At 44.1% G+C, this 14,421-nt stretch overlaps 1 protein-coding gene across 1 annotated transcript in view; it reads right to left on the reverse strand.

Annotated features, from left to right (window-relative positions):
* Positions 1 to 14,421, reverse strand: part of TIMM10B (translocase of inner mitochondrial membrane 10B) — a 512,565-nt gene that overhangs the window by 4,043 nt on the left and 494,101 nt on the right. The window contains exon 3 of the mRNA XM_068115900.2: positions 4,949 to 5,044. Within this exon, the coding sequence (XP_067972001.1) occupies positions 4,949 to 5,044 (96 nt within the window). The remainder of the gene's footprint in view (positions 1 to 4,948; positions 5,045 to 14,421) is intronic.

Consider the following 14,421-nt stretch of genomic DNA (forward strand, 5'->3'; position numbering starts at 1 on the left):
CCAAGGCCCTTCTCCCCCGATTGCTCAGTTTGGCCGGGCGGCCAGCTCTAGGAAGAGTCCTGGTTGTTCTAAATTTATTCCGTTAAAGAATTATGGAGGCCACTGTGCTCTTGGGAACCTTCAATGCAGCAGAAATTTTTTTTGGGATAAAGCAATAAAGCAAAATAAGTGAGACCGCCATTGGCAGATATTGTGCGACCTGTAGGAATATTTGGGGGACAGAGCACAGATAGAGCTGGGGGAGCAAGGCTGGATCGGAGTTGGTAGAAGACAGAAAGATCACCTTCCTGCCTGCGGTGAGTGAGTGAAAGGCCTTCGGAGTTACCTTCATCACGGGAGATTTCAATGATTCTGAAAGCTTTGGTTTCAACAGCGTGAAGACGAGCTAGGTGTGAGGCAGGAGCACCAGCCCAGAGGGGAGAACAGTATTCCATTGAGCTAAGGATGAAAGCCTTGTATGTGGTGAGGAGCTCAGGTGTGCCAAGGAAGGACTTCGCACGACGGAGGATGCCCAGTCGGCGACTGGCTTTCGAGGCCATCTTGGAAATCTGGTTTTCCCAGGAAAGATCATGGCAGATAGTGAGACCGAAAAGCTTGAGTGACAGAACTTCTTGGAGAGGATTGTTCAGAAAGTAGATGGGAGGGTTGTCCAGTTGGTCTTTTCAGAGAGACAAAGTAAGAGTGTGAGATTTGTCAGGACTGAGAGACATGTTCCACTTGTTTGACCAGTCTGATTTTGTCCAGGTCTACAGAGTGAGGAAGCTGCAGACTTCCGATCTGAGATATGAGGAATGGAGCGGCAGAGCGTGGAGTCATCAGCAAAGAGATAGAGAAGATTTTCAAGGGAGATCATTGATGAAGACCAGAAAAAGCACAGGGCCAAGAACACTGTATTGAGGAACTCCAGCCTGAACAGGAAGGGGAGATGAGAGAAACCCATTCAGGGCCACACGTTGACTATGACCAGAGAGGAAGTCCGCAAACCATGCGTGGAGATTTCCATGGATACCATAGGAGAAGAGTATGGTTGGCAGAGCGGGGTGCCAGACCGTATCGAAGGCACGTGATATGTCAAGGGAGACAGCTCTAATTTCCTGTTTTGCATTGAAGACCTCCATCCATTGTTGAGACAGCAAAAGCAGCATGTCCAGAGTAGAGTGACCTGGTCTGAAACCAAATTGATGATCAGAGTTCAAGCCATTGGATAAGAGGAAAGATTTGATATCCAAAGCAATGATGGATTCCATGACTTTGCTGATAATTGGGAGAAGGCTGATTGGTCTGTAGTTGCAAAGATCTGTTTTTGCACCTTTTTGTGTAAAGCGGTGATGTTGGCTGATTTCCAAGCTGATGGCAGATGACCTTGAGCAAAAGAGAGGGAGAAGAGAACAGAGAGGGAGTGAAAGATCGGCAGAGCAGGATTTTAGAACCCGTGGGCTGATGCAGTCTGGTCCAGTTGCAGAATCAGAGTCGAGGTTTGACAGAAACTTCTCCACCTTGTCAGGAGGAAAGGACACAGAGTCCAGGAGCAGCTGGGTAAGGTGGGTACAGAGAGGGATGGGTTTGGGACACAAGATTTTGAGGCAAACACAGAGTTGAGGCATTCAGCGTTTTCACGTGTGGAGTCAGCTGTGTAGCCGTTTGAGGTAAGGGAGGGGATGGAGGGGGAACAAACACCAGAAACAGATTTGACCAGACGCCACCAGGATTTGGAAGAGGGAGACAGGTTTGAGAGGTCAGTCTTGAGAGTGGAGAGATATTGTTTCCTGGCTCTCCTGAGGGTGGACACACACTTGTTTCGGGCTTTGTGAAAGGAAATGAGATTTCGTTCCGTTGGATTTGCTTTCCAGGAGGCGAAGGCAAGTTGTTTCTGGGCAACTGCCTCACCACAAGATTCTGTGTTCCATGGACAGGAGGAAGGGTATGACAACTGAAGACGAGATGGGATAAATCTGTGCATGAGAGAGAGCAATTTACTTCGGAAGAATTCCCAGGATGAGTTGATGTCAGAGGCGGTAGAGATGGGAGACCAGTCCAGATGATTGATGGCTGCTTGAAGACTGAAATGCTTACGACTAATAAACTTGATAATTGATGGCTGCTTACTACTAATAAACACAGTATCATCCCTCGTATGATGACATTTAAACACAACCTTAAGTTACATAATTATTACATCGAAATGCTCCTACAAGTCACAAGGTCCATACTATTTCTATTCAATCCAACCTTCCTACGGTATTCTCTTACCTATCCCCATAAACGTAACAGTATGTTTCTCTTACAATGTAACATATCGAAAATAAAATTTTAATCATTCAAATAGAAGAAAAATCCTCGTCATGCCTTACACCAATCAGTTGTGCATGAGCAGGTGCTGTGAACACAACAGATGCTCCGCAGGATGTGGGATCAAAAAAATTAATCTGCTGAGTCGGGAAGGGGCTGTGACACTGCATCCAATCAAGCATGCAGATGGTGACAGGTTTTTACAAACATCGATAAAGTACTTCATTTGTAAATAGAGTACCCCTTAAAACATTAAAATAATTTGATGAGAAAAGTGAAGCAGAAATGAAGACCCACACCCTCCTCTTTTTCCTTGCTTCGTAGCTACATGCCCTCTTCCGCTTACCTCTTCCTAACCTCCTTTCGCCACACTCTCCAAAGCTCTTACTTTTTCACATCATACGCTCTTTTCTCAATTTAGTCAAGTAAAAATGTAAGTCTTTTATTCCAGTAAAGGAGGTATAATGCTTATTTCATTCTGAGGAATTTGGTTAAAGTCATTGGAGTGGAGTTATGGGAATCTGTCGAGGCATGAATAAAACATAATGTGGGAAGCACAGCCAGTGTGATTGCAAAGTGTCGACATACTTGACACCGTGATAAAGATTATAGAGTCCACATAGAATGATGGCCAGCGATACACAAGGTCTTTCGAAAGTGACACAAAGCAGAACATCTTATCAACTTGTGCACATCTATGGAGCTGGACAGATTCCCAAGAAAGAGATTCATGGCTCGGGGTAATATGCAAGGTCAGCCTGCAGCAGCTCCAATAGGCCCTCAGTTAAAAAAAAGCCACTCCACTACACCGGGAGAATAAAAAAAAGGTTCGATTCCAAAATCCTTTATGATAATCTGTTCATTTAAAATTACATGATATTAACGGAATGCCTCACGGAGATCTTACAGAAAAAAAATATATATTTACACTTTACATTACATACATTTACATACTATGGTCTGGGATTTGTTTCATTCGAGGTTCTCCAGCTTCAAAGCTACGATTCAAAAATAACTTACAACAAGTACAGATACGTACATTCAAAGTACACCGCCCCCATGCCAAATAATTAAATATCCTCCAGCGCGGCATTGCCGGGGCGCCCCTGGCGCCTGGCAATACCGCCGTGCAGCTCTTAGAGACTGTATTTTGAGGGAAAGGTGCACGATAATTGATTGATTAATTGCATAATTAAAATCAAAAAAGATTTTCATAAAATATTTTCTTAATCAATTGGCTAATAGCAAAACTAAACCACCAGTGCTTCATCCGAAGATGTAACTTTTAAAAATGTAATTAAATAAGGCATTAATAAAAAATTAAATTATTAATTTATTAATCAATAAATATAATTAATCGATTAACCCTTTGAGTACGGGATTTTTTTTGATAAAAATACCCCCAGTATGGGATTAATTTGGCATTTTGGTACGGGAATGCAACCAAGTGCTCTAAGGGTTAATACGCACAACCACGTACTCAACCGCGTACTGACGATCTATTTATAGGTATAGTCGATGACGTGTAGTAACGTCATCCGTACACAAAACTTTTTCGCGGGTTGCAGCACTGGACGTCATCCGTACTCAAAGGGTTAATTGATTAATCAATAAAGCAAAAATACCCTTTACAGTCAAATCACTTGGTAATTGTCATGTTCAAATATCAGCTTCATAGCTCAAAAGGTGCCTGAGATATTGTCCAGATGAGGAAGAAAATAAATAAATGATTAATAATAAAATAAAATAAAAAAATTCAAAATAAATAATTAATCAATTGGCTAATAGAACACATAAACCACCAACATTTCACCCGAATCTGTAACTTAATTCTTTTAAATACTTTCGTCATTAATCGAATAATGAAATCATTAATCGATTAATTGATTAATCAATAAATCAAAAATAGCCTTTACAGCTAAATCACTTGGTCATTGGCATGTCCAAATATCAGCTTCCTAACTCAAAAGGTGCCCGATATAATGCCCAGAAGAGAAAGGAAATGTATAAGTAGTTAATTAATCAATAATAATAATAAAGTAATTTATCAATTTATTTGTAAATAGTTAAATTACAGTTGATTAATCAAAATTTAAATACAATTAATTGATTAATCAAAAAACAAAAAATACCGTTTTTGACAAAGTACTTACCATTGTGCCCAAATTTCAGCTTCCTAGCTCAAAGGATGGCTGAGATATCGCCCAGGCAAACAAACAAGCAAACAAGAAAACAAACAAACAACCGGAGTGAAAACTGAGTACTCCCTTTAAGCGTGCGTCATTGCCAAGCCCCCTTCGGTGCCCGGCAATGACGTTATGCAGCGCCGAGAGATGGCATAGGAAAGGAGCGGTGTACAATAGTGAGGTTATATAAAATTATACAGGTGAAATGATTTTAAAAGGACTCCCTTCTTCTTCTTCCATGAACAAAGTTTTAAGTGTATTAAAATGAAGGTGAAACTGGGAGGAGTATACTTGAACAAAGATTCTGAGAAGTGCATCACAAATGGGTGAAACAAGACATCCTAAAAAATAAACTTTGTTATGTGCGTGGCTCACCTGCCTTGCGTGGCCAATTTTGGTCGGCAAAACAAAAGGCCCAATGAAGCAGAATTTATTCACTTTCTTGCAATTATCATTACCTACAATTTGCTCACCTCTGCTGGAGTAAGGCTGCGATAGTTGAGGTTCGTAACACAGTGAGAGAAACAGTCCTCTGTTAGGGAGTTATAAACCAACAGGAAGTCACGGAGCTGGAATGGCAAGTGTGAGGGGGATAATCGAGAATAAAATGGCAAACCAGGAGGTATTACACTGTCAAAGAGGAAGAAGAAGCATGTGTTTACATCAATGTCATGTCATTAGTGTGTCGGTGCATACAAGCTGTGCGTGCATGCACACATCTCAACAAGCAATGTGATTGCATTTCTCAGCAAATAAGTTGTTTATAGGTGCACAAGGGTCACTTGTGAAGATCCTAATGATAGTTTAAGCTTGTCGGTGTGGGAATGCACAATTAATAAATTGAATCAATAAACAGGATTAAATAATTTAATTGATATATGTGGGGAAATTATACGGCCAGACCAGGAATAAAACCCAGGTCCTCTGGAAAACCGTACCAGTGCTCTGCCATCTGAGCTATATGGACGACCCTGACCAGCGGCCTGAACACGAGAGGGTCTTCCTCCAACGGGGGGGACAAATCCACGTCCACTATTATAAACACCACTGGGGGCGTAGTGAAGCAATTAGATTAATGAACAGGATTAAATAATTTAATTGACATATGCGTTTTTGCGGAATTTATGCGGAATGACACTTAAAACATAACAAAGGTTATGTTTTCACCCCTGTTTATCTGTCTGTGAGCAGGATATCTCAAAAAAAAATATGGATGGATTCGGACAAAATTTGGTGGACAGGTTGGGTGTCTGACGACGACAAATTTGTTAGATTTTGATGAAGATCCAGATGGTATAATTTTAAAGTGATTCTTCACCATTGAGAGATAGATAGACCAAAAGCTATATGTAGCACAATATCAAAAAAATGGTGTGGATGGATTATGACAAAACGTTGTGGACACATTGGATGGGTGACAAGGACAAGTTTATTCAAATTTGGTAAAGATACGGACCCAGATTAAGATACGAGAGTTTTTAAATATGAGTAATTCATCATCATTGAGAGGTAGGACCAAAAACAATATTTGAAAAAGTTGCGGGGGCGCGTTATGTCACATCGTCTCGACAAAACTGGTGGATGAATTGAATAGGTGACAAGAACAAGCCGATTCAATCCCGGTTAAAGTCCGGATGCAGATCCGGCCTAACAGTGAGAATCAAAATATAAACTGCTCAACTTGTTGGAGGTATGCACTCTACCAAGTGCTGTTCTACTTTGTCTATGTGTTGCTTGAATAAATTGCTTTGCCAGCTCGACAAACGACCAACCACATCCCCCGCCCCCTCGAGGAAGGTGAAAAATAGAACCCTGCAACTGTGCGGAAGGTAAGAGCCATGCCGAGACTGCATTTTCAGGGACTCGAACCCGAGAGGGGCCTTGGAAACCACTCAAAGCGACGAGCAGCTGAGCGGTGAGTCAATGGGCATGTAGCGGCACATGGACGCAGAGTAATAAAACAATTAGGGGCAGGAGGAAGTGGAGCCAGGAGAGAGTCGAGTTAAAAGTGTTGGGAGTTTCGTTCAGACAGTTTGATTCGTCAGCTCCACAGGAGATTGACTTCTGCTTCCAGTGACTTCTGCTTCCGATGGCTTCCACATCCGGTGACTTCCGCTTCCTCCTGCGAGGAAGCGTCTTTCGAGCTCTCCACGTCATCAAAGTTAAGAATTTTCCCATTCATGTCTGTAAAATTTCCACTGGTTATGTGTTACTGTGTGTTTCTAGTTAGACTTGGTTTGTAGTTCTTGTAAACTTGTGTGTAATTAGTCGTTTTTTGTTCACACTGCATGCGCGGCCTGGTCCCTCGAGGCTTCCCTCCCCCTGTCGGTATTTTGCAAACTTATGTGCTTTCCTTCGCTGTATTGCTTTTTTCTTCGATTTTATTTTCTCCCCCGACCCCCCGAACATCTTATACTGTGTAACCCCACCTCCTCCTCAACCCTCCCCCTTCCACAGATCTACCGACGTGCCTGTTCTCTACTGTTGTTGTACTTGTGTGCTTCCCTCTCTCTCCCCTCCCGCTCCCTTCATTGTATGTTTTATGTGTCTGTGCATGCTTTCATGTTCAATATGTTAGCTCTTACATGAGCCTCAATTCTGTATACAAAAAAAAAGAAAAAAAAGAGCACAGTTCTGATCTCGCGGAGAGAGCTGATCGACGGAGAGGGCTGTGAACGAGAGAAAGAGAGAGCGAGAGAGAGAGAGAGAGAGAGAGGGAGAGAGAGAGAGAGGGAGAGAGAGAGAGAGAGAAAGGTGGACGAGGAGACTTTGTGAGCTACATTCCGAGAGTTGGGCAAGGAGAAGCTCGTGTGTGCATTGGCTGGTGGCCGCAAGGCTGGATGCACCGAAACCGGACACCTCTCTCTGTCACAGTGTCACATGGACGCTTATCTGCCAAACATTGCCACCCCACACAAGCATAGTGTTGGGGCCAGGTTCTTTCAATCTTGTGACCTCTATCCCCGACTTATCCTTCGTGGCGTGAGTGGTTAAGGTATCGCTTTAAGCCATCAAAATCTCGTGGGCACTTTACCAACTGCATGATGTCTTATATTGCCCTCAACATTTCATTAGTGTGCTACATATACTCGTGAAAATGTCAGTAATTATGATGGGCCCAAACATTGCAGTAAGAATGTGCAACAAATCATGCAATGTGTGAACGTGAAACGTCAGTCTTATGGATACGAGCGAAGAAACAAAAAAAACGGATACAATTACCTGACACTTAAATGATCTTGAATATTTCCATCTTATGAGTGCAGCAGAATCAGGGGACCAGTTTAGGGGTTGTTGTGGAGGCAGGTTCATGGTAGTGACATTTTAACAAGTCTTGTGCAGTGCCCTTAACACTGCACAAGAACAGTAGTTGTTGGTTTAGTTGCCCAATTGCTGCCCCACTGCCACATTATCAAACAATATTGTACAGTCACATCAGAGAAGTGGATCACTCGAGTGTCAAATCTACTGTGTGTGATGGTGATTGGCGTGCTACCAAGGGGCATGAATAAGAAGAGGATGGGTTGGAGCAGACGTCACTTGATAAGTGCAAGGCTAGGGACAATTGCACGAACCGTTATAAACAATTGTTACGTGCTCCTCCCCGACCCCCTGGTCACGGTGTACCTCCGAGCCCCGACAGGAGTCACGGCAGAAAAATATGTTATCCTGTGTCAAAAACAATGGTGAAACCACACCAATTGCAAATAATACAAACACCAATAATACAAACAAATATTGTATTAAAAAATCACACAAGAATAACAGTACAACTATAATAGGAATCAAGAGTACAATCAATATCTCCTATGATGGAACCATCAGCTAGCATGCATAAGGTAACTCACTGTGCTCCAAGTGAGTGAAAAAGAACATTCCCCAATGTCTCTATATTCCCGTCTTCGAGCTCAGAGTTGATCCCCTCCAGTGATCAACGGAACGATGTCGAATCGAAACCAGAATCTCGTTCAGATGACAGGCACAGTCACGCCGCCCATAACTCACGCTCATAACGGCACAACGGCACAACGGCACAACGGCGCACTCACGGCGACTGGGAAATCCAATGGCGCCCTCCAGGTATGAACTTTCACAGTTCACAGTCGGCGAGTCGCAAAGTAATCGTCAAAAGCCTCGGTGCACACACACACCACAAATACGTCGGAAAGCCTACTCGACGCGCGAGTCAAAATGGCCGACGTCTCGTTATCGAGTCGCAATGACCCGGCGATGATTCTTCGGAATCTAACGCCAAACCTGACATGCAGGATGATCAGTCACAGCGATAACAACTTTATCGCAGGAATTCCTTTTTCCCAGGAAATCCAAAGTACGTGACTCTTGCTCGACAACGTTCGATCCCGACCGCAAAGCAACCAGCTTCTTCTCCGACCCTTTCGCTCCGCCCCCTTTCTCTCACCTCCTCTTCTTCTTCATCTTCCGGTTCCCGATCCGGTTTCCTGGTTCATTTAACATTAACCTTTTTACCTTTTGACAATAACAATGGCTATTTCCCTCAAACAATAATAATAATAATAATAATACATAGAACCAGAAATGTTTCAAGTGGATGAAAACCACAACACCGGAAGTGACGAATCCGTAACACTTCCCCTCCTCAAGAAAGAAAGTTTGAACATAGTGAAAACTTTCTTTGTAGGCAAAACTCTCCCAACAAACTAAAGTAAACTCACACCCAAATCATCAATTTCGTGAGCAACGATAATCAATATTTCCCAAAAATAAAGCAACAAAACTTCAAACAACCTACAGAGATTTCCAAAGTTAATTCACTCTGGACAAAGCATCAGCAACGACATGGTCCCTGCCCTTTACATGCTCAATCTCCCAGTTGAACTCCTGCAAAGCCAAACTCCATCTCATCAACCTCTGATTTTTAGTTTTTGTTTCTTTTGAATGAAGGTTAAGGGGTTGTGATCAAAAATCCAAAGTCAAGCAAATCTATAGCACTTTTTCCGGGAGGCCGAGCTGAGAGCCAGGTTCCATGGTGGTTGGGTGGTGAGGCCTGGAAGTACTCACTACATGGACGCCTTTAGGAATGTGGAGTTCACGGTTAATCCGTGTAGGAAAGTTCACTACATGGACGCCTTTAGGAACGTGGCGTTCACGGTTAATCCGTGTAGGAATCTTGGCTCGGCTGCTCCGCAGCATTCAGTGCTTCAGCACTTCCTAACTTTCATAATAATCACGGTTGGACCGCTTGTCGCTGTAGTCATGTGAATAGCGGTCTCCTTCTCGGCCACTACCCTGATAATCATCCCTTCGGGAGCTGCCGTAACTCTGGGAGCCTCCATAGTAATATCGACTGCGGCCACCACCAAAACTACTACTCCCACCCCGGGAGCCATAGCCACCCCTGAAACTACCTCCACGTTTTCCTCCTCTGTAGCCCCCTCGACGCCTATGGCCTGCCTTCTCTACTGTTATGGTCCGACCATCCAAATCCTTGTCATTCAAATGCTGTTCTGCATCTTTGGCGTCCTTTGTGTTTTCAAATGTGACAAAGCCAAATCCTCTTGACTTTTGCGTCTCCCTGTCTTTTATCAGCAGCACTTCCAAGAGCGGTCCATATTTGCCGAAGACAGAATCCAGAACATCTTCCCTTGTGTTGAAGTTCAGTCCACCGACAAAGAGCTTGCCAACATTGCTTCCATTCCTGACATGTGTGTGCTGACACTTAGTTTCAGGGTACTTCCTCTTCTCTTCAGGGCGCTTCCTACCCATAGCACGAGTCGCGGTACAGGATGGAAAGATACCCGGATTCTCCTGCTCTACCTGTGCGGTGTTATTTTCCATACTAGGCTTTTCAACAAACATCGGGTTACCAGAAACTTGACCACAGGCCAAATCATTCCCGATAACAAAAGATACTCCCTCTACAGGAAGAGTGGCTTGTAAACCTACGGTGACCAGTCCTGACACCAAATCAGACTGCAACTGGATGACATGAAGTGGGGCTTTAACATAGCCACCAACCCCCTGTAAACGAACACTGACACCAGTTGCCATCTTCTCTGACAATGGCAAAATGCCCTCAAGCATCAAAGATTGATGTGCTCCTGTGTCCCTCAATATTCTAACAGGCCTCTGGTTCGTTAAGTCTCCATCCAGTGACACAAACCCCTCTGAAATAAATGGTTTGTAACCCTCTTGAACAAGGTCGTTCTGTGATGCCGTAACTTTGGCATGGGAACCCTCACAAGGTTCTGTCCTCCAAGGACGATTTCTCACATTTGCCAATGCATTCGGAGTTGTACTAGTCTGACTCCGCTCCTGATTTTTCCTTTTCAGGGCATAACATTGGGACATCAAATGTCCAGGTTTCTTGCAAAAAGCGCAAGTAGGCCCGGAGGAAAAACTCGTGGTCTGCCTCGGGCCCCCAGGAAGATAAGTCTGTCTTGGAACTGTAGTCTTCTGATCCCTAAAAGTCGCGGTATCAGATTTGTCCCCATAGTCATCTCTAGGCCGCCTCCACGAATATTTGTTCTCCACCCTTGATTTACCATAACTCCCCTGGCTAACTCTAGGCGGGAAGTTAGGTTTGTGGAACCCCATCCTGTGTGTCAAGGCATAGTCATCTGCCACGGTTGCTGCCTCATACAGGTACAGATACTTTGGTACTTTTCTCTCATCCAGATGTACTTTAATGTCCGCGTGGACACACTGATTGAATTCCTCCACCAAGATCAATTGTCATAACAGGTTGAAGTCTTTCCCAACCTCCTTCGAGTCACACCACCGATCAAACATGGTTTCCTTCATTCTGGCAAACTCCACATGGGTCTCACTCTCCCTCTTCCTGGCATTCCGGAATTTTTGCCGGTAAGCTTCAGGGACCAATTCATAGGCTTTGAGAATGGCTTTCTTCACTTCCTCATAATCTGTACATGTGTCAATCGGTAAAGCCGAAAATATATCTTGAGCTTTACCCACCAGAACACTTTGCACTAACATAGTCCAGGACTCCACAGGCCATTTTAGCATTTGAGCCACTTTCTCAAAATGTAAAAAAAAACTTGACTACCTCCTTTTCATTGAAGGGTGGAACCAGCCTCACATGCCGACTAACATCCCAGGTGTTCTTACTAGTTGTCGAACCAACCGGCATGATGCTACCTCTCCCCGTTCTCTCATTAATTCCAACTTCTTGAGTTCAATTTCCTTCTGACACTCCATGTCACGTTCCTTTAACTCCCTTTCAGCTCTCCTCTCCTCTGCTCTTTCCTTTTCTCTTCTTTCTTCGAGTTCCCTTTCAGTTCTCCTTTCCTCTGCTCTTCTCTTCTCTCCTCGAGTTCTCTTGCAGCTCTCCTTTCCTCTGCTTTTAACCTTTCCTGGCTCTGCAGTTGCATCTCCGTTTTCTGGAGCTCCACATTTTCTTTTTCCTCGGGTAACCAATCCAAGGCTACCTCTGTTCATGTTCCCTGTCCCACCAGATATTCTACCACCAATGTCTGCATCTCTGCCTTTTTCATACTAACTTGGACCTCCAAGTTAAAATGTCTGGCCAATATCAAGAGTTCCGATTTTTTTTAATGCTTGGAACTGTGCCTCATTAAGGGACACCGCAAACTCTCCTGCGTCAAACATCATGGTGACTATTAGTTAGCACCTGTTAACCTTCACACAAAAATTTCCAAATTTTTGGGAAAATTCGGGAATGTTAGAAAAATTCCAAATTTGGAAATTTTGGGAATGTTAGGGAATTCTTTCCCGGATGAAATTTAGGGAATTTTATCCCGGACGAGCCCCCAATTTCTGTTACGTGCTCCTCCCCGACCCCCTAGTCATGGTGTACCTCCGAGCCCCGACAGGAGTCAAGGCAGAAAAATATGTTATCCTGTGTCAAAAAACAATGGTGAACCCACACCAATTGCAAATAATACAAACACCAATAATACAAACAAATATTGTATTAAAAATCACACAATAATAACAGTACAACAATAATAGGAATAAAGAGTACAATCAATATCTCCTCTGATGGAACCATCAGCTAGCATGCATAAGGTAACTCACTGTGCTCCAAGTGAGTGAAAAAGAACATTCCCCAATGTCTCTATATTCCCGTCTTCGAGCTCAGAGTTGATCCCCTCCAGTGATCAACGGAACGATGTCGAATCGAAACCAGAATCGCATTCAGATGACAGGCACAGTCACGCCACCCATAACGGCACAACGGCGCACTCACGGCGACTGGGAAATCCAATGGCGCCCTCCAGGTATGAACTTTCACAGTTCGCAGTCGGCGAGTCGCAAAGTAATCGCCAAAAGCCTCGGTGCACACACACACCACAAATACGTCGGAAAGCGGTGGGAACGGCTGACGAAGCAAGGAAAGTCTGCTCGACGCGCGAGTCAAAATGGCCGACGGCTCGTTCTCGAGTCGCAACGACCCGGCGATGATTCTTCGGAATCTAACGCCAAACCTGTCATGCAGGATGATCAGTCACAGCGATAACAACTTTATCGCAGGAATTCCTTTTTCCCAGGAAATCCAAAGTACATGACTCTTGCTCGGCAATGTTCGATCCTGACCGCAAAGCAACCAGCTTCTTCTCCGACCCTTTCGCTCCACCCCCTTTCTCTCACCTCTTCTTCTTCTTCATCTTCCGGTTCCCGATCCGGTTTCCTGTTTCATTTAACTTTAACCTTTTTACCTTTTGACAATAACAATGGCTATTTCCCTCAAACAATAATAATAACAATACATAGAACCAGAAATGTTTCAAGTGGATGAAAACCACAACACCGGAAGTGACGAATCCGTAACACAGTGTAGAGTATTGGGTGTTGTATGTGCGTGATGTTTGGGTTGGCGGTGACTGTGGGGGATCTAACCTGCTGTAAATGCTTGGAGGTGATTTGTCAGAGGGAGGGGATCGTTGAATAGCATCGGGCGGGTTTGTTGGATGGGTCTATAGCAGGTGCATGCATTGTATGGGCGTGATTGGTATGAAGGGTGCGGGCGATGACGGGAGTGCGGAGTGCTATGCTGGTGTTGGAGGTGCAGAGGGGGCGGTCAACAAACTGGGTATGATGGGTGCGGGTGAGAGTGTGGGTGATGGTGGGGTGGTAGGCTGTTTGAGTAGGGATGCATCGGTCTGGAGGGTTTCCAACAGGGGTGACAACATTGGGGTTATGGTCGGTGCTGGGAGGGCTGCAGTGCAGATGATGGGGAAGTGAAAGGGGGGGAAGAAGTGCATTTGTGCATGATTCAGAAAAGCATGTGCAAGGGAGGAGTATTATGGGGCATCTTAACTTGCCAGGGATACAATGGGTCCAGGAACAGGGAAAGGGCAGAGCAGATGAGGATTTTCTAGATATAGTCCAGGATTGCTTTTTCATCCAGTTGGTCGAGAAGCTCATGAGAGGGAGGATAGTTCCAGACCTCCAATTAATAACCCCAATATGGTTGATGACATGGAAGTGAGAACATTTTGGGAAAAGCAACCACAATATAGTAAGTGCAACTACATTGTTGAGTTGTGAAGTTCTGGATTTTAATTTAAGGCTGTTGGATTTTATGAGGGCAAACTTGGAGGGTATGAGAAGTGATTTGGGAGCGTTAGATTAGATAACGTGAATGAGTGGGCCATCTGCACCAGAGAAATGGGTAACCTTCAGGGAGTAAATGTGTCGGGTGCAGAGTAGGTATATTCCAGCGAGGTGTAAATGAAGAGGTAGCAGCATGAGGCCAGGGTGGTTGACCATGTAGGTATGCAGTGGATAAGGCAGTTATTAAGGATAAGCAGAAGGCATTCATCAAGTACAAAATAACAGGACTGAAGTCTGACTCAAATCAGTATCTGGGAGGAAACAATTATGCAGGCGAAAAGGAAATAGCCAAAAATATGAAACATAATAGCAAGGCATTCTTTATGTATATAATTGGCGAGGGTTCGTTTATTCGCAGCTCTACACGCTC

Source organism: Myxine glutinosa, chromosome 1, assembly GCF_964187855.1.
Source record: "Myxine glutinosa chromosome 1, kmMyxGlut1.1, whole genome shotgun sequence".
Classification (NCBI taxonomy): Eukaryota; Metazoa; Chordata; class Myxini; order Myxiniformes; family Myxinidae; genus Myxine; species Myxine glutinosa.